Source organism: Stigmatopora nigra, chromosome 12 (genome assembly GCF_051989575.1).
Source record: "Stigmatopora nigra isolate UIUO_SnigA chromosome 12, RoL_Snig_1.1, whole genome shotgun sequence".
NCBI lineage: Eukaryota > Metazoa > Chordata > Actinopteri > Syngnathiformes > Syngnathidae > Stigmatopora > Stigmatopora nigra.
Window position 1 is genome coordinate 2,012,681 of NC_135519.1, and position 21,534 is coordinate 2,034,214.

The 21,534-nt window shown below is 40.0% G+C and overlaps 1 protein-coding gene across 1 annotated transcript in view; it reads left to right on the top strand.

Moving 5' to 3' along the window:
* Positions 1 to 18,675: 18,675 nt before the first annotated feature.
* meis1b (Meis homeobox 1 b) overlaps positions 18,676 to 21,534 on the top strand; it is a 100,983-nt gene continuing 98,124 nt past the window's right edge. The window contains exons 1-3 of the mRNA XM_077729494.1: positions 18,676 to 19,558; positions 20,400 to 20,620; positions 21,313 to 21,454. Coding sequence (XP_077585620.1) covers positions 19,547 to 19,558; positions 20,400 to 20,620; positions 21,313 to 21,454 — 375 coding nt within the window. The 5' untranslated portion in view covers positions 18,676 to 19,546. The remainder of the gene's footprint in view (positions 19,559 to 20,399; positions 20,621 to 21,312; positions 21,455 to 21,534) is intronic.

Below are 21,534 nucleotides of genomic sequence, written 5' to 3' on the forward strand. Positions count from 1 at the left end.
ATAGAGAAGGAACTAATTGCAGAAGCTGAAGGAGCAGTAGTAAGGGTAACCTAAACCAAAACATATAAGATACAGTGGCAACTAAAAAAATGGGTGAAAAATTAAATGTATAAAAAAACCATACAACAGAAAAACATTAACAAAAGAGATAAGTTATATTTAATGCTAAGTTGTTTGGAATTCACAATTTGTAGTTGTTTCTAATGGTTTATGTGCAAATCTTCATGTTTTGTTGGCTGACTAATTTTAGCTTTTCTGCTTAAACTTGTGCATTTGCACAAATAGAAAATTCTTTTGCATTTTTGTTGTTCAGTTTGTTACATTAGTAAATAACTTTATTCTAATTTTCTCTCAATTTTGTGTTTCTCTCATCAAAATTGGGACACTGATTTTTTACAGAGTTCAGTTGGTATTTTTTCTGAGGACTGTTTAACAAATTAGGAAATTTACATATAAAATAGTGCTCCTTTTACAAAAATCCTCGTTACAAAACAAGTTCTGGAACCAATTAATTTCAGGTAGGGGTGATTCAGTTTCTCTTCATCCTATTCCCGAACTTTGATTGGCGGCATCTCAGATGTGCTGGGTGACCGCCCTGGTTTAGTGACATTGTTGATGTTTCATCCATTAGGACTGCATTTCGAAGGACCCTTTTTTGCCAACTTCCTCCTCTGTTTGTGGCCTACTCAAAGGCTTCTTCAAGCATTTTAATTTTCAGGCAAGAGTGGGTACACACATGCCAATGTGCAACCATACACATTTTTTAGAACGAATGGTGGATTCTAGGACTAGAATTAGAATAACATATCTGAAAAGTAAAGTGTTGATTCATTTCTTACTACCGAAGGTTTCTCCTGATTCATTGGATTTAGCCACCTCATGGTGTAAGGGTTCACTCATAATACTTTGGTGCAGGCAAACCTGGGATCAATTCCCGCTTGGTGGTAGTATGATTATGCATGCAAATGGTTTCCTTTCTCTCTTTGTCCCTTAGGGCTTATTAGGGTATACTACAGTCTTCCCTCGATTATCATGACTTCACTTATCGCAAATTCATTTCTTGATTTTTCTTCTGCTATTAATTATAATTTTTTTGTAAAGTTCATAACAATGTGAAAATCCATGTTGATATACTCGCTAGCAGAAGCTACTCTTGCTACTGGGACATAACAGGGATTTTTCGATTATCACAGCCATGTCTGGTCTACATTAACTACGATATTCGAGGGATTACTGTAGTTGGCTTTCACTGCTGGTATAGGCTCCAGCAACCCCCACTACCACTGCGAGGATGCGTGGTACGGAAGAGGACCATTAGGCTACATCTTACCCAGTCATCTTTCCCACCTGATAGTGCAGAGGTTCACTCACCAGTGCAGGCAGGCGCGTGGTATGATTGTGAATGCGAATGGTTGTCTGTCTCCCTGTGGCCCCTACGGCTGACTGGTGACTAGTCTAGGGTGTAGTCTGCCTTTCGCCCAAACACAGCTGAGATAAATTCCGGAAAATTTAGTGTAATGTAAGATTTGAACTTTTTCATTTAAGTTCATTTAAGCAAAATTTAAAGGTTATGTTATGTTACGAGCGCATCCGTCAACTCTCTCTCTCTCTCTCTCTCTCTCTCTCTCTCTCTCTCTCTCTCTCTCTCTCTCTCTCTCTCTCTCTCTCTCTCTCTCTCTCTCTCTCTCTCTCTCTCTCTCTCTCTCTCTCTCTCTCTCTCTCTCTCTCTCTCTCTCTCTCTCTCTCTCTCTTTCTCTCTCCCTACCGCGAACTCTGTGTTGTACTGAATAATGTGTCATTTTAGTATTAAACATTATAACCACTAGTGATTTGTTACTCTGTTAGTATATGGTGAAGTACAACCAACAAAAATACGTTTTCCATTGTAATATCCTGTTTTTTGGTGGGTGTTTTTCAGAGGGTGGGGAAAAATATTTTGTATTTAGTTCATTTCTATGGGAAACGTTGATTTGAGATACGAATACATCGACATACGAGCTCGGTCCCGGAATGCATTAAGCTCGTATTTCAAGGTAGGACTGTATCTCAAAGCTGCCCAGTTTTGTAATGACAAGGGCCAAAACTACTGATGTGGCATGCACATTACATGCTTCTCTTTCAAGCCCGATGTGAACAGTGTTTGTTCTCGTTGTCATTGGAGAACTTTTCCAAAAGGAAGAAACTTTCTTGTTGTTCCCTGGAAGAGAGATGAGAAAATATGTGTATATTCAAAGCAAAGATCCATGGGGGGAGCGAGACAGGAAAAGTGTGTTTATAAGAGAAGAAAAGCAGAAGAATGCCACTTAACAATTTGAAATGCTTGTATTCAAACCGGAGCTTGCAGCTGGAAAATCCCATTGTGCAGCTCGGGGAGCGACGGATCTATTCTATGAGATGAGCATCTATGCAGCCCAAACATGTATGCTGGCTTTGAGTGGTGGGGGTTCAGCATTGGTGGGTCGCTAATAATTCCCCAATGACGGGAGTGCACACTGGCCCCTTTATATTAGCCTCCCCTCCCCTCAAACCGGCTTAATATCCAATTTACGGGTTCAGGATGGCGACCAGCATGGCCCTCCAGAACGCGGTAGCCAGGACGCCAGCCTGAGATGGAAATAGAAAAGTTGTCCTTCTCTTCTAAAAAGTTGGGGGCTAGCATGAAACTCTTTTCCATCTTCTCCCTTTTCGCACTTTCCCTTAGAAATAGCCAAAGAATAGGCAACTCATAATCACGTTAAAAGTCACTTAGCCCCCCGGCCCTTCCCTTCTCAAAACAACTCAACTGTTACTTGTAGATTTGTAAAACTGAGGGAGGAGGTTAAATTAGGGCGCAGTGAAAAGAGTCCATCATGCTTTGATGAGTGGAGGATTTATTCCGGGCCCCTCTGAAAAAGTAAAAGTTAGCAAGTGTATACATGCTTAAGAGGCGTGATATCCCCCGTTTGCTGAGCTCCTTATCCTCTCCTTAGCCCCTCTAAGTACACGCACACATACACATCCTGGAAGTTTGCTTCCAGCTCAGCAAGCCCATGGCTGTATTTACTCATAACAAGGGCTTAGGTCAATATGAATGATACTGTATACTGATTTATGCTGTGCCCATTTGAGGACACTGTGTGTTTTCCTTTTGCAAACTTATATTATTCACACACAAAGAATATGATTGTGTTTTGGTGCCATGGATAGTGATGGAAAACCAATCCATCTGAACTGACCAGTGGACCTTCAGCGTCAATAACAGCCAATCAGTTTGTATACTGTTCATAAACATCACCTCCAAAATTGCCATTGATCAGTCATACGTTTTGTTGTGTGAGCATCATCAGACAAATTCAGTGTCCTGCTAGTGACTCCAATTATTTTGGTGTTTACTGTAAGTGTTATCTGACTGCCAATGCCACACAATTGTACTAAACCGGAACTAACCGGAAAAGATAAACAAGCTGTGGGTGTCCAAAAAAGTGAAGCATTGTGCCTATGGTTTATGTAAGACGGGCCCGAGGAACTTAGAGTTGAATCTGGAGGACTGTGGTTCATTAGACTCCCAAAGACAAAAACAAAATTGGACTGGTCCCTTCAATGGATAAATCAGTGTTGACGGCCACACTTCCAAGTAAATGTCTAATAAAATTAGAAAACACAGGTGTTCTCTTAGGTAATATTAAGATAACACCAGAGGTAACTAGTTTGACTGCTTATTTTAGTAGAGGCAAACCATCCATTAAATTAGATAGTGTGGAAATAGTTATAGTCATCAAATAATATATGTTACGAGGATGTTATCACTATAACATTTAAGTATAGCTATTTCATCAGCTATATATATGGTGGTACCTCTACAAAGGAAGGTAATTGGTTCCAGAAGTAGTTTCAACACTTGGATTTTTCATAAGTAGAGGTATATATTACGTTGAATTAGCAGAATTCGTTCCACTATCTTTAGTACTACTCCGTAAACCCTTTAAAAATGATAAAAAAATACCAATTTTGTATTAAATATGTATGCAATAAAAAAGAAAAAAAGATAAGAATATGACAACATTCCTTCTCATCTCATCTTATTTGTGAACCATTTTATCCTCATTAGGGTCGGGAAAATGTGCTAGAGCCCATCCTAGATGACGGGCCAGAGGTGGGACACCCTGAATCTCTGGCCAGCCGATTGCAGGGCGCAAGGATAAGGACAAACATGCACAATGACTCCTATGCCTAGGTGCAATTTAGAGTGTTGAATCACCCTACCATGCATGTGCTTGGAATGTGGGAGGAAATCAGAGTGCCCGGAGAAAACCCACACAGGCCCGGGCAGAACATGCCAACTCCACACAGGTCCACAGACCTGGATTTGCACCCAGGACCCCAGAGCTGTGAGGCCAACGCACTAACCACACATCCAATATGACAACAAACGTAAACAAATAAAATTCATTTAAAAATGCAGACATTTTGCACTGGGGTGAAATAGTGAATGGCAGTGAATTAAACATACTATAACATTGTCAAATAATTTGTCAGCTTTTTAAAGATTTTTAAACATTTGCTTTGGAATTAAAAAAACAAAATACAGCCATTGTCCACCGACGCCAAAGCCGAACACAAAATAATCAAACTGATAGCATTACGTCCAAATCTTGAGAGAGAGGTCATATGACAACATGTACATTGAACCTCAGCATTGGAATCCGATTCGCTGAAATACGAACGCATATAAACACAAAACTTAAACTAATGACCTTACGCACACTCAGAAAAATTCCATATTGAACGAGGGTCGAAGGGACATAAATCATAAACTCATCGCCGATCGGAGCTGAACAGCGTGGTCCCGGAAAAAGATGAAAAAGTGCCCTGAAATAGAACTTATGGTACTCTACCGGTAGCCGCTTTCCCATTTTAGGCTGCTTCTGTTATTCAGGTGTTGAGGACATGCACGATGTCCACTCTCCTGCATAAGATGGGTCTCTTCTACAGGACGCTAAACTCTGTGTCGGCATCATGAACAAAGCCACTCTAGCCAAAACATTTTTAAAGTAAAAATACTAATACAGGATGTGTATTTATAATTTGGGGAATATTTGTTTTCGTTTAATGTTTCGCAACTTTGTCAATAGTTTTTTGTATCTTGGAACCTGAATATTTAATTTGCAGAAGTACCCCTGTCGCCAGTCAACTTCATGTCTTCGTTTACAGCTTGTTCTATCTACCGTCTTGAGGCAGGCTGGAGCGGGCTCTCGATGACCATCTTAATCCTTGAAATGTGAAATGTGGGGTGGATGTGCATGGACTGAGGCAGGCAGAGGTGGATAGATAAGTGACTGATGACTGTGGATACAGGGAACGAGCAATGAACCGGGTGCCAGATCCTTTGACTCCACTCTGAAAGGCAGGTTTGTGTGGCTCCAGAGCAGTGCTCCATGGAAGGTAGCTACATCTTGCTGTGATCTGGAGAGGGCGGATCGGTGGCAGGAATAGGGGGGCAGTGCCGCCTTTCCATCTGTTCTTGAACGGCCGACTCGTTTCGGCCCTCTTGGACTGCCAAAGCCTGCACGGCGTCTGCAAGGACTGCTAGATATTCCTCATTGTTGTCACAGCACAGCACAACAGAATACACATGTAATAATAATAATAGTAATAATAATCGGACTTAGGCTTTGTCATCATCATTGACTCGACAAAAGCCTAATTTTCATCATACCCAGATTACTGCATATGACATACAACAATTTGCCGTGATCTCTAGGAGAAGGGTTTTGTTGTCAGTAAATAAGTTTCATTCCGAGAAAGACAGGTAAGTCAAATGGTGCTGGCTTTTAGGTTGGAAAGATGGATCTGACTCAAACAATCTGGGTGCTAAGAAGTGACTGCAGAGGGATATATATGGGTTCTGGTGGATAAGAAGGGATTAAGAGCAGGTTAGTGTTGAGCCACAGCTAACTTGCATGACTTGATTGCTGGATGATGGCAGAACAGTGCAGAGGAATTCTCACTGCCTGATCTTGAACTTCTTTTGTTTATATTTTATAAGTAACATTTTGTCAACAGACAGTATCCCAATCCTTAGCTTCCTGTGCTGTGTTGAATCAATATGCGTTTGCCACAATAGCCTGCTCTATTTTTTTTATAATTTCAATTTACGGTGCATATTATTGGCTGGCCATTAATTCAGGGTGTGCAGCGCTTCATGCCCAAAGTCAGCTGGGATAGGCTCCAGCACCCCCACATCTCTAGTGAGGATAAAGCGGTTCAGAAAATGAATGAATTAATGTCCATTAAAGGTAGAGTAACAATACCCATACCCAGAAAGATAATGAAGTCTGCCTTTTGGGTTTGAAGTGGCCATTTAAGGCTCATATCAATAAAAAATGTTCCACTGAAATATTCATGAATTTCATCTATTGCGTCTGTTACCAAATAAGAAGAGGGTTAATGGTAAGTAGGGTTATCACAGTTAAAAATAAATAAATATAAATAAAAAAATTGACAAAAAGTCTGAGAATGTGTGTGTGACAGACTTGCAGTTTTCCCAGTTCAAATGGATTGGATGTCTAATGCCATCAATGGAAGCCATGAGTTTACTGTCTCCTTGTTGATCTTATTATTCTTGCCAAACTACTAAGAAAGTTGACTCGTATTTGTCGGTTGCACAAATGAGATGACCGTGTGGGGTAGGAGGAATGTCGACGATGAGCCAAAAGGGGTCCTGAAAAAGAGCGAGCAAAGGCCAGCGCATTGCCACGGAAGGTTGCTGCTAATTCTTCCATATCTAAGCCTCTTTGCACAAACTCCCTTTGTCTTCCAAGTCGCAGTCATTAGAGCCTAATCCTATCAAGTAGGGGCTAATCTGAGGCCAGGGGGTTCAGCCCTTGAGCTCCACTGGACGACGACCCCTTATATTATATGCACGCATATCTACAGAAACCTCCAGAAACTCAAACAACATTCATTGATCTTCCGTACTGCGCATCCTCGTAAGGATTGCCAGGAATGTCGGAGCTGACCTCGGCTGAAAGGAAAACTACACCCTAGACTGGTCGCCAGTCAGCCGTAGGGCACAAAGAGAGAAAGACGACAATTCACACTCACAATCATACCGCCACCAACATGAATCGAGCCCGCGCCTGCCTGTAACCTGGCTGATATGCAGTGTTTTAGATGGGAGAAGGACTGCTCACATATATACGTAGATTCGAACATGGTCATACAGCAACGCTCGCACGCTGTGTGTGGTATGTGACTTGAAGCGCTTTTTATGTTTTCAGAATCAGTTCGTCTGCACGTGGATGGTTTTTTTCTTTATAAATGAAGTCGTCAAAAAGTTCATGAGCCACATCGAGCATTAATGTCTTGGCAAACTCGCCAGTAGTAAATGGCTTTCCGTTCCAGCTAAATTGAAATCACCTTATCTGTTCAATACACAGCTGATTGGCTGATCAGACGCACCCGTGAACTTCAGCGGTGAGGAAAAAAAACAGATGGAATGTATAGCAAAACGCGGCCCGGTGAAGCAAGTGGTTAGCAAGTCGGCCTCACAGCTCTGGGATCCTGGGTTATAATCCATGTCAAGTCAATCTGTGTGAAGTTTGCATGTTCACCCCGGGCCTGCGAAGGTTTCCTCCGGGCACTCCGGTTTCCTCCCACATTCCAAAAACATGCATAGTAGGCTGATTGGACACTAAATTGTCCCTAGGTATGGGTGAGAGTGTGCATGGTTGTCCATCTTCTTGTGCCCGGCGATCGTCTGGCCACCGATTCAGGGTGTCCCCCACCTCTGGCTCAGAGTCAGCTGGGATAGGCTCCAGCATGCCCCGCTACCCTAATGAAGATAAAGCAGTTCAGAAAAGGAGATGAGATGAGATAATATATGCCTACAAAATTATTTTCGACCGACTGCAAAAAAATGTCATATTTGTCCGGGAGCCAGATGCAGTCACCAAAGGAGCCACAACTGGCCATAGGTTCCCGACCTATACTATAGGGACTGCCCCGTCAGGCAAGTGAACCTCTACACCATAAGGTGGCTGATAATATCCAGTTTTTTCATATATATATATATATATATATATATATATATATATATATATATATATATATATATATATATATATATATATATATATATATATATATATATATATATATATATATATATATATATATATATATATATATATATATATATATATATATATATATATATATATATATATATATATATATATATATATATATATATATATATATGAAAAAAAAACTAATAGAATGTAGGACAGGATATTAAAGTCCACATCTTTTTCCCTAAACTTTGCAAACTGTGTGAACCGGAATACTTGTGTGTGCGTGTGCATGAGTTGAGGTTGTGGCAGTGTTGTATCAATTCCCTTCACATTCCGGCACAGCCTGGTCTCCCTGGGCCATCATCATCACTCTGGTCTTTATTTCAGCCCAGATGACGGGCCCGAGATTAGTTATTGATCAACCAGCATATAAATTATGCTCAAGTGAAAGCAAGCAACACAGAGACTATGGATCAGCTATTGACCTCCTCCGATTTATCATCCCATTTCTGCAGCGACACAGATGCTCTGCCGGGGGGGCCAAAGGGACGGCAGAATAATGAGAAGAGGGAGGGTCGTTTACGACAAAGCACACAAGTTCGCTTTCATTTTTCAGATGGTGGAAAATACAAAAAAGAGAGATAAACAGCTCCTTGAGATACAACTAAGGAGTAGAAATTGAGAGCAAGTCAAATGCAAATTGGAGTCTGTGGATCATCACAGGTACCGGTTAATCACGTGTGAATGGATTTTTTCTTTAATGTTCTAATGAACATAATTTTTATAATTGTTGCATTCATTTATTTTTTGAACAGCTCATCCTCACAAGGGTTGCATGGGGTGCTGGAGCATACCACAGGTAACTATGGGCACCAGGCACTGAATCAGTGGCCAGCCAATTGTAGGGCACAAGGACACAGACAACCATACACACTGACACTCATACCTAGGGGTAATTTAGAGGCCTGGGAGAACGTGTAAACTCGACACAGTAAGGACCCACCTGGAATCAAACCCTCGACCCCAGAACTGTGAGGCTGACCCGATGCACTAACCATTGGGCTGCCTTTTTGCCTCTTCAGTATTTACTTTACCATCATTAATGAATTTATAACAAATGAAGCGTATTTTTTAGGGGCGTAACAGTGTATAGTGATCTGGATCCATTCAAAATATTGGTAAACATAGTCCATCTACTGTATAAAAGTTCATAAAAATGTCCAAATTCACTCTAAAACCTGCAAACGGAAAACAGGAGATGAAAACTTATGGAAGTCAGGGCACACTTCTACTTCAGTGCTCAAATGGGTGGCAGTCAGCGTAGAATTATTTTTTACTGTAGAAGAATGACGTGCAGAATAATATAATCAGTTTAGAAGGACGTCGTCTTGCAATATTTTTTATTTTCTTCGCATTACATTTCGCAATGCGAGCAGAAAGACTACACCGGTCTTATCTGCAGCATTGTTTGGCTTTGAAATGCCTTCTAAGCGTCCTGGGTCATCAAAGGCGTCATTAATTCATCTATCATCTGTTACATCAAGAAAGAAGAAAGCGGAACATTCGGAAGATGGCAATGATATCATTTTCCAAGGACACCAATCAAGTGATAACCCTCAGGAATAAAATAAAGTCATCGTTAAAATGGAGAATGCCCAATCGGTCTGGATCTCAGACTTTAGGGAGAAGATTCATCTGGATACCAACATGATTAGAACCGAAGCCAAGATCTTTTACGATAGCTTAGACAATAAGGATGAACCTCAGCCTCGTTCCAGTGCTGCAAGTGAACCTTGTGGTTTTATTGCAAGGAAGGGCTGGTTTGAAAAGTTTAAGAAGAGGCATGTAGGCCATGCCTCTTCCTAAATTAAACAAAGTGTTATGGGGAAACCTGCAAGGCAAACTAAGAGACAGTCAAATGGTATGTCGAGGAAGAGTTCCCTCACATAATTCAAGAGAATGGTTGGTTATCTTCTGTAGCACATTTTTGGCATGGTTGAGACTGGCCTTAGTCGCCTGGTGTAGAGGTTCACTTGCCTAACTCTGATGTGGGGAGGCGTGGGTACAATACCCACTGGTGGCATTATGACTGGCAGTGGGGATGGTTGTTTGTCTCTCTGTGTGCCCTATGACTGACTGGCAACCAGTGTTGGGTATAGTTTGCATTTTGCCCTAAGACAGCTGGGTCAGGCTCCAGCAACCCCCACAACCCTTTGAGGATGGTTGGTATGGAAGATGAATGAATGAATGAATTGCGAGACTGGCCATTTTTGGGAAGAGAATGCCTTCCTGGACATTTTTGTTCAAAAACTGAAAGTGCGGATCATCCGCACCATCATCTTGGGTGGGAATACTGCTGGAAAAGCCAACCTTAATCTACAAGTTAGACCATCTCATGCTTTAAAAAACAAGAACAAATCCTTGCTGCCCGGCTACCGGATGAGCAACAGGAAAACCTGGATCACAAAAGCTGTACCTCACTGAAAGGGATTGCGCAGGAGGACTTGGACTAAAACGCAAGACTGGGGAGAAAATACTCCGCACAGGAACGTCTGGGCCTGGGATCTAACCCTCAATTACTTACTCTTACACTGGTCCGCTAATAGGTGAAATGTAACTGATTAAATTAAATGTTTACAAAATATTGTATTCAAGCGATTGAGGGCCTTGAATTATAGCAGGCTTTGGAGTAACAACACATACCTTGTTGTCCAAAAAGAATCATTATTGTATCATATCTTAAAATTGTTTATTTCTGTCCTTTGAATTTGCAACTTATTTAATATTCTATTCATGTTTTTACTTATTATGTGACTTTCATTTCCAAAATGAACATGAAAATGGGTAACAGCTGGGAGTAAAACAAAGACTGTAAAGATTTCGCAGGTGTTCTCATTGACAACTTGTGATTTTCTTTTCTTCAAGCGTGCCCACGCTGTTTCAAGGATAGAAAGATGACAGTGTTATTAAAGTCACGCAGGTGCACAACTATACAAATGACTTCAAGATTAAGGCTGTTAATGACATTTGGCATAATTAACGGGATGAACATACCAATCCTGGGGATGTTTGACTGTTGCCACGCAACATTGGTGAACCGCCTAAACTCAGATGCTGAGCTGTCTTCACACACGCTTAAAAATATTTTTTATTTCTGAAGATCTTGTCACTACACCATTGCACATTATTAGAGATTTTGTAATCATTCACTTAATGTTCAATAAAAAAAATCTAATATTTTAAATTTTAAATATTCCTTCATTTATCTTCCATAACGCATCTCCTTGAAAGAAAGACAAATGACCATACACATTTACAATCATACCACCAGCAGCGGGAATCGAGCTCTCCCTGCCCGCACCCAAATTAGGCGAGGGAACCTGTATACCACGAGGCGCCATTTTAAATGCTAAATATTAATAAAAAGAATTGTTGAAGGAAAAAAAACAATCTTGAAAGACCACAAACATTTATTTTTATTTTTTTAAAATAATAATTCCCTAAAATAAAAAATATGTAAGAAATGTGCCTTGCTAGCCTCTGGAGTGGATTGTATGCCGGGGTGAAGGACGGGCAGAGATGGTCGGATACAGCTAGGTGAGGGAGGGGTGTGGCTCTATAAGTATGTTTGATATTAAAATAAACATGGTCTAGTGTTTTATCTCCTCTGGTATGACACTTCACATAGGTGGTACCTCTACAAAGGAAGGTAATTGGTTCCAGAAGTAGTTTCAACACTTGGATTTTTCATAAGTAGAGGTATATATTACGTTGAATTAGCAGAATTCGTTCCACTATCTTTAGTACTACTCCGTAAACCCTTTAAAAATGATAAAAAAATACCAATTTTGTATTAAATATGTATGCAATAAAAAAGAAAAAAAGATAAGAATATGACAACATTCCTTCTCATCTCATCTTATTTGTGAACAAGAGACAAAGAGATAATTTTTTGCACCTAAGGCCATTAGCACACCTGAAACAAAAGCTGCAGTGACCAGTTTGGGTTGTGGAGGATGGTGAGGTTATTTTATCAGTCTGCTCTGACCCAGTTTAGATCAGGTGTGCCCAACTTCAGGACTGGAGTGAGACACCTCTGAAATACTAGATGTTTGCTAAAATGTGGGAATAATATGTACAATAGGTATTTTCATAAAACTGCACTAGTGGAGGTCCATCTTTTGAGCCTGCCAATGATCGTGTGTTTAACATTCGATCCAAGTCAAGTATGATTTTGTATGATATGATACGATTATATAGTTCACTTCACTCCAGATGAAATACTATGTATACACAATTTGACATAAAAAAAAATCCAAGTTGAACATTTATGATATGATGCGCAATACAAGTCACGCCAAATTCATTGATTTTATGTTACAACATGATTCAATCTAGTGAAAATGTATTACAGTACAATTGACTCAAATGTGCAACTTTATTGAATTAAATTGAATGCCGTGATTGTAATTACCCCCAAAAATGCTCTTATACAATTTCTTATCATAGACTAATTACCTTGCGATGTATTATTATATAATTTCTTCCACCTATGATATATTGTGATTTACACAACTTAATATTTCATATAATACGCTATGATACGCGATATCACCTTTTCAACCATATTAAGATACGACATGATCCAAACCGACTTTATGTTTCACTCCAATTAAATGTCGCAATACATGCAATACATATGGGGTTAGAACTCAATGAACACATTTTCGATGTACACACAAGACACAAAACACACATTTTCGATGCACACTTTTGAGAACACATTTTCGATGTACACACAAGATATAAAACACATATTTTCGATGTACACAAAAGACATAAAACCCCCCTTTTTCGATGCACACTTTTGAAACGAAAGACACAGATTTGGGGAATTGTAAACCCATCTGACATGAAACACTCAACAATGTGTAACGTTTGTGAAAATTGTCTTACGTGCATGTGTAACTTACATTGCATTTGAAATCGGCACTTACAAATATATGGCTCTTTTTCAGACTCAACTATCTTGCTCAGTTGAGAAACACATTTGCATTTTGTGATTTACAATCACATTTGCCATGAAACATACATTTTCGATGCACTTTCACGTAACGCAAAACACACATTTTGGGATTTGTAAACGTGACACAAATCATATACATAGACCTTGTTTGAATTGACACACATTGTTTATCTAAGCTATCTATAGTACGTTCGTGAGGTCCCTCATCAGTAACGTTTAAAACAATGTAAATTGCGGCAATTTAATCATCTCATGCCGACCGGACTTGATTGACAGAGTTTATGGTGTCGGTCAAATTATTTTCAAAGACATTGGACTTTGATCTGAGAACTTTAGTACAGGGCGGCCCAGCAGATGAGTGGTTAGCGCTTTGGCCTTAGAGTGTGGGACCTGGGTTCAAATCCAGGTCGTTCCTCCTGTGTTCAGTTGGGCACCCCTGTGCTGGGCTAAAAGAGGGAGGTTTCCTCAATGCACCTGTGTGCACTCATGAAAAACTTTGCTCTCAGAGCTTGTTCTACCTCCATATAGAGCTAGAACAACCTGTTCTCGCCAACACTATTTCTCCTGTTGAAGGCGCACACCAGGCGTTAAACAAAATCCCAGCCTGTGTGATTGGCTATAAAGGAGAGAAACATTGTATTGAGTGCAGATGGGCTTTGTTTAGACAATAATCCAAGTGAATTTATAGGTTGTCCAAGATGAGTCTAAAAAGATCCTCACAGTCTTAAGTATGGATTTCACATATGACAGTATTGGCATACATTTGTTGAATGCCTCTGTTACCGTATTTTCTCGCATATAAGCCGTATTTGAAACAAAAAAAGATGATTGAATCAAGGGTACGGCTTATTTGCGCACAAGACATACAGCGTTGCTATACTATTTTTCTTTTACCGGTAGATGTCGGCAAATTGAAATTTACTATTTGATGATATTTTATGTTTTGCAGTAAAAAAACAACCATTACTAGATGAATTAGTATAGAACTGTTTTTTTTCTGTTTGTATCCTAATTTGTTTTTTGTGCCTATATGATTTTTCTGAAAATCCATATCTGAATGAACATATTAGTTTTCCATGTCCCCCCCCTTCTTATAATGACTTCCTTTTAAAATTTGTCTACATGCAGGCAACACCCTTTCGTAATGTGTGATTCAGCAGACGACCCTTTGGATTTATACAGTAACTCAGAAATACCACGTGCGATGATTTTTTCCTCCAAAATGACGGATTAGTACTCTCTATTAAAACCATGAAGATGAAGGTGAAAATTGTGAATCAGGGGGCGCCTTTTGGGTGTAAAATTGTAAAATTCAACGATTTTAAGGGTTCGGCTTATACGCAGATGCGGTTTATATGCGTGAAAATACAGTATTTACAATTCAGGGGGCGCCTTATACGTGCGAAATTGTAAAATTCAACAATTTTTAGGGTTCGGATTATACGCAGATGCGGCTTATATGCGGGAAAATAGAGTATTTACAAATCAGGGAAAATCTGTGTTTTAGGTCACGAGTGTGTCTGCATCAATAATGTGTGTTGTGTCACACTTGCAGTTAAAATGTGTGTCTGTGTTCATTATTTGACTGTTCAAGTCCCATAAATACACTAGTATATGTTCCGAATGCACTGTAGTGTAATGTGTTACAATTCACTAGCTTTTATGAGTGATGCAATTCACTCCAATTATGATATCAAGCGATGGTAACGTTGTGCTACGAAGGCCTGCACAATCAGTTTGTTACCCTATCACTTTAATTACACCTAAACATATTGAAAACATTGCTAGGGAAATAATTGCACACCATACCTACTTTGATTGCATGCAGTATGCATACAGTACAGATGAGAGGTCTATATAGTGTGTGTAAGTGTGGCACAGTGATGTCTTGTAATTTATAATCATTAATGAAGCCGCACCTCTTACAGTGTGTTTAACGGCTCCCACTTGGATATTAATTTGGAATTGGCATTCAAATATATAGGTACATTAACATTTTTGTGTGTGAAAGACTGTTAATAAATGTTGTTTTTTGTAAGAGTCAGCATTTTGAACTAGTAAGCACGCTTAATATTTGTGATGAAAAGACAAACACAAAAATGCTACAAAACACTTTTAAGATTCATTTTATTTGTACTTAAGAACAAAAGAAAGTTTATTGGCACAACTCAGACATTCAATAAGGTACACAAAAGCTTGCGGCTTTTATAAAGATGAGAATATAATTTGTTGCTGTTTTCCACATCATTGATATCTGAGTGATTGGTTTAATTCATTTGTTTTCCAAACCACTTATGCTTACAAGGGTTGCTGGGGTGCAGGAGCTTATCCCAGCAAACTGTGGGCACTAGGCATGGCATAGACTGAATTGGTATCCAGCCCATTACAGGGCAGAAAAAGACATGCGCTATTCATGCAAAATCACCTGCAAACTTCATGTAGGAAGGCCAAAGACCGGGATGGATCCCTTTTCTAAAAACTGTGAAGGAGATGTGGTATCCACTCGTTCCACCTTGCCGTCCTCAAAGTAATGAAAATAAAATTGCAATCAAGAAAATGTGAAGTGTAAAACTGCACAGTTTAATTGCTTAAAACTTTTATATAATATTTATTCATTCATTCATTCTGTACCACTCATCCTTACAAGGGCCACAGGTTTACAGTAGCCCATCTCAGCACACTGCCAATCAATTGCAGGGCACATTTGGTCAAACAACCATTCACACATCCACACTGAATTGAAAATGTTAAAATAAGCTTCCATGCATGTTCTTAGAATCTGGCAGTAAACCTGAGTACCTGTAGGAAACCCACTATGCACGGGGAGAACGTTCAAACTCCACACAGAAAGGCTCCTTGATCTCAAAACTGTGAGGCAGATGTGCTTACCACTCAATCTGCATGCCTCCTCGCTCAACAACTTTGGCCCCAAAATACAATGTAGGCAATAATCAAAATATTAGGAACATAATATTGCACTTTTATTTCATTGATTTTAAAATTAGTCTTAATATTTCATTTTTATTGTATACACAAATAACATGTTTTATTTCATATTTATAACGCCCGTTTATGTTTCCATTGCAGCAGGATTAGTTGTGTACACAGTGGTTGTCATTCTCAAAGTCTGCGCAAGGGGTCGCGCTCGATCAACTATTCATATATGTGAGAAACGAGAGGAGACTTAACACTTCGAGGACTCCAACAAGACTCACAAATAAAACTCAGAAACAAAAATGTATTCATTTATAACACTACAGTATTGATAAATTCACAGATATTAAACTGATATTTTTATTTCAATTATTTACAATTAAAACAGTTTCTTTACTTAAAAATTGCCCACTGTCACTGAATTAAAAATAAGATGGAAAATTAACCAATTCCTTTTTCATTGTGACTTGAACAACTGTTTTTTTTTACTGGTTTTAAAGAGTATTTAAAAATAAACCGTGTTTAATAGTAAACTGTTCATAAACATTAATGCTTTTTATTTTCCTTTTTTTAGATAACAACTGGGAGCTTTAGTGTGAGGGTCGTGTAGCATGTTTGTAGTTTGAAGATCTCAATACGTTTGACCTCAGTTTGACTCCTGCTGGCGACCGTTCGTGTATTTAAGACACGCATACAAACCTCGTGAAAAATGTCACTTTATTTATTAAAACTAAAATTACACCAGGTAAAAAAGCATATAAATAAATAAAAAATAAAAAAAACATGTTGAACACACCATATTGATAATACTTTTTTTTAACTGTCATCCAACTCGATTTTTTTATGGAAGGTAATGCCCTCATGTTAACGCCCTAATCGAAGCATGAAAAAGTGGATCTTAACATTTATAGACGCTAATTGAAGCCACGTAATGAATTTCGAATGCCTTTGGCGTTATTTTACTGCATTGCCAGTTGCTCATTGGACCTCATTTGTGTTCACGTATCGCTAAACCTCCCTATAACGCACAATATAATACACCCAAGATACATTTAAACAGGTTATACACATTTAACAATGCCAAAAAAGAAAAATTAAAAAATACATGAATACATAAAAAAATAAAAATAAATTAAATAAATTAAAAAAAAAAAAGATCAATCACACTCACCAAATTATTCAAACTCACAGAAGAACGCTTTGGTTGTGCGATGACGTCCGCGTACGCTCGGCTCCGAAAGGGAGAGTGAGGTAGGGAGAAGAAAAAGAAGGACCCTCTGGCGCCTTTTCACCGCGTCTGCGCCCCCCAGCCCGGCCCGATCACCGCCGGAGTCCCTTTGAATGTGACAGAAGACTTCCAGTCACCGACGCAGCAACTAACAACTCAGGCCCCCGCCCCCACATTAATAATATCAGCATAATTATCATCATCAATACATATAGTATCTATAAGAATTAGGTTGAAGCAAAACTGAGCACGATTAAAATGTCAATTTCACGTCGTTCTAATGATAATTAGGTTTTTAAACTTTACCTGTACCTCGTTATATTATAATATATTAATACTGCATACTAGGAAATTTGAAGACCCCGCTTGTTAAAATCATATCTCTTGGCTACAATACATTAGTGCCAATTACAAATTTGATGACATCTCTGATTAGTACAAAACTAAATGATTCGGAACTCATATATATTTTGTTCTACTCCAACACTACTTTATATGAATGCATATGAGATAACATTTTTTTTGGTTCTAGCACTTTATAAATCCTGTTTTTGTTGTACATTTACGGCTTCATCTTTTTGCCAACACTTAAAACAGTGACGACCTCCCAATTTTGAAAGTTTTACTGAATTTACACTTACGCATCACATGCACAGAATTTTACCTTGCAATGTCAACATTTCACAAATACATATTTTAGATATGTCAACATCTGACGCCCTAAATATCACTTCACTGTTAACAGAAATTAGTCCAGTGGCCTTAATATACACAACAGACACGATACTTATAATTTATATACAATATAAATGAGAATGAATGCAATATAATTGGCTGGATAATCTTTCTCAAAACTTTATTTTGTGCATTTTTAAGCCTCAACCTGCCCAGAAACAAGCCGCACAATGCTGTAACTACATTTAAAGTGTGGCCTGACGATAATGATGTGTTTGCTTTCGCACCTTATCGCCAACGTGGCCTCGCACAAATCAATCAATCATTCCGAAGATCGATTGCTGAAGCCGGCCAATAAGAGAGCCTCCCTCCAATAGCCCCCGTCTGAAACCGGTCGCCATTGGCCACCCAGCGGCACTGACTGGACTGACCCATTAGGCTCACCAGCAAGGGGTGAAAGAAGAAGAGCCAGTTGGCAAGCTAATTAACAGTTGTCATTTAACAACAAATGAGGACATCAAAACACTTCCTGTGACCTTCCTACAATTGCTGTCGTACAAAATGTCTACACCCTGACACTTACACACGAAAGAAAACTTTGTCCCGCGAGAACAAGGACCCCCGTAAACGGCCGGACAGGACGGTTTAGGTGGCGAGAATGTCACGAATGCATCTTTTACACAGCAGGGGTTTACGACAAAGCAGTCATTCTTTAAATTATTTGGCAACGTTGAGAAATGCAGCGTAAAGTTCAGTTATAGACCCGACGATGTTTTAGTGCTTTGGGCGCAAATTAGCTAATTTGGGGGGTATTACAATTGCAAGAGTTTTAAAGGGACTCCGGTCTTTCACTTCACTGGTACCCCTGGGTTTCGAGATCACTTGTTGCGGTCCTTCTCAACCTGTTTATGGCCAGCAGTACTTCCGGGTTCGATCACACACACGTTCGGTCATCTCCCTCCCATTCACGCCGGCACGTCTCCTTTAAGAAAAACCCCAAGCCGGAATGATGAACCCTCCTCCTCCTTCTCCTCCTCCTCCACCTCCTCCTCCTCTTCTTCCTCCTCCTTCTCCTCTTGAGCTCTTCCACACGTCTTTGCATAAGTAAATCAAGCCGCGGGAGAGCGGGCAGCCAGCAGCCACCGTAGCCAGGGAGAGACGCTTTATTCCCGGCCGTGAGTAGGAGCACCGAGCCGGTGTGCGTTCCAAAGGACCAAAGTCAGAAGAGGAACCCCGCAGACGAGTGAGCAACGTCGGGCACACGGGGAACCGTAAAACGAGCCATGAAAGCCACAGGGTGTCTTTTAAGGCGTTGAATTTATTTTTGTTGGGGTGGAGGGACTCGGAGCGAAAGAGAGAGAAGGAGCGCCGAGGATCGTCTCTCCTTTGCCGGGTCAACTTGGCCGGCATCGCGGCTGGCCCGAGGGGATAAGAGCCCCGAAAGAACAAATTCGAAGGATTTTCCTTTGCTGTTATTTGTCATTTCTCCCTCTCTCTATATCTCTCTTTTTTTTAAATGTAAACGATTCGTTTTATTTTTTTGTTTGGAATTGCTAATTTGCCGTGCAAGGCTGGCTTCCGAGCGGATTTAAGGACTTGAATCACGAACCTCGGACAGCCAGGAGGCTTATGGCGCAAAGGGTACGTACATGCAAAACAAGCAGCTAAACGCGTGAACTTTTTGGAGAAAAAAGTTACTTTTGCTGCACCCGCATTACGCACGGACGAGCTGCTTTGGTATTCCCCCCTTCAACACATAAAATCACATACATTTATTTAATTTATTGGACGTATTTTTTCCCGTTGACTTATGACAGCACTGCGTGGATTCTATGGGTGACAAACACGAACGTTTGTCTCTTGACTCGTACAAAAAACCCTATTGTCTAGCGAGGTTACGACATTAATATTTGATTCATGCATTGTGCGCTAAAATCTGGCGCACTGACTTGTTATTTTTTTGCATTTCGTCGCTGGAGGCTTTGCCACTTTTGTTTTCCAAAATAACTTCGCAATTAGTATTGGAACACTATTATTTCTATACGAAGCAACACTGTATAATTCAAACAAAGGTGGTGTCTATAAACGCAACGAGTCAAAATTTAAAGCCTAAGCATTTTGCAAAGAAATATATAGAAAAAAATATGATCACTTTTTTTAGTTCACTCATAATTTCACAAATTGCTCGTTTGAAGTTCCTGCATTAGCGTTTAATACTGCGTTTGAAACGTTAAACTTTTGAAATAATCTTCTATAATGTACATTTCATTACGCATTAAAAGCAGGTGTCACTATGTGCCAGCGATTTCAGTTTGCAAATTATTTTTATCCAGAGCTTTTAAATACCGAAAAAGTAGGACTATTTCAGATATACGCCACTAATTGTTTCTCATTGGAATAAATATCAATTAAACTATATTTGTATTTGTGAGGAGTGCCGTCTGTGTAAACAGCGCCTGTCTGTGTGTGTGTCTCGGTGCAGTACGAAGACTTGCCCCACTACGGGATGGACGGGGTGGGCATCCCGACCACCATGTACGGAGACCCGCACGGTGCGCGCTCCATGCAGGCCGTGCACCTTAACCACGGGCCCCAGCTGCACTCGCACCAGTACCCGCACACGGCGCACACCAACTCCATGCCCCCTAGCATGGGCTCGTCGGTCAACGACGCGCTCAAGAGGGACAAGGACGCCATATACGGGTAGGAACTGCGGAGTTATGGGAATGGAGTTCCGTGAATTTTAGCGGGGGTCCATGGCTCGATTGACCCGGGGACAGCGGAGGCTTACCGGGCTCGACTCAAACGGCGCTCACCGAGTCCGAGTGGGGAGCTCCGTTTGCTTTGAACCCTGACAGCTATTCAAATTTTATTATTAGGAGTAATGCGCAGTTTTATAGTAAATAAATAAATAAATAATGGGGTGGAAATAATTACAATCAATTGGTAATTTAATGAATTGTAGCTAATTAATAATGAAAAAAGTGTCGTGTTAGACTGTTGCTGCTAAAGGATACAACATTGTACAACTTTTTAATATTTTTTTAAAAATATATATACATACATATATATATTTATTTTATTTTTTTACATGGAGTAACTGATTTTATAAAATGAATACTTGAGAGAGCAACTCAACCTGTTTGCCTTGCCTCCTGTACAGTCTTTAATAGACACACTGTATGTGTACACAACTTGCATAATTGTGTTGCACTCTTCAGCCTCAATGCATGCTTGCATGCATCCATGCAGGGAAGCTCCCCAAGGGCGAGTCGCTGGGAAAAAAAGACTGGAACGTGGCTGCCTAAATCCAGCCTGCAGTCGTCCTGACCCCGGGACTGACATTTACTATTGTGTGCTTATATCTAAATGTATGTGTGTGTGTTGTCATGCAGGCACCCCCTGTTCCCACTGCTTGCACTGATTTTCGAGAAATGTGAATTAGCAACATGCACCCCGAGAGAGCCCGGCGTGGCGGGAGGGGACGTGTGCTCGTCGGAGTCCTTTAACGAGGACATCGCTGTGTTTGCCAAACAGGTCAGCGAGCAAAAAAATAAAAAACACATTAACTATGGGAAAATGGGAAGATTTATTCTGAAATTATTTTTTGTGGGTGA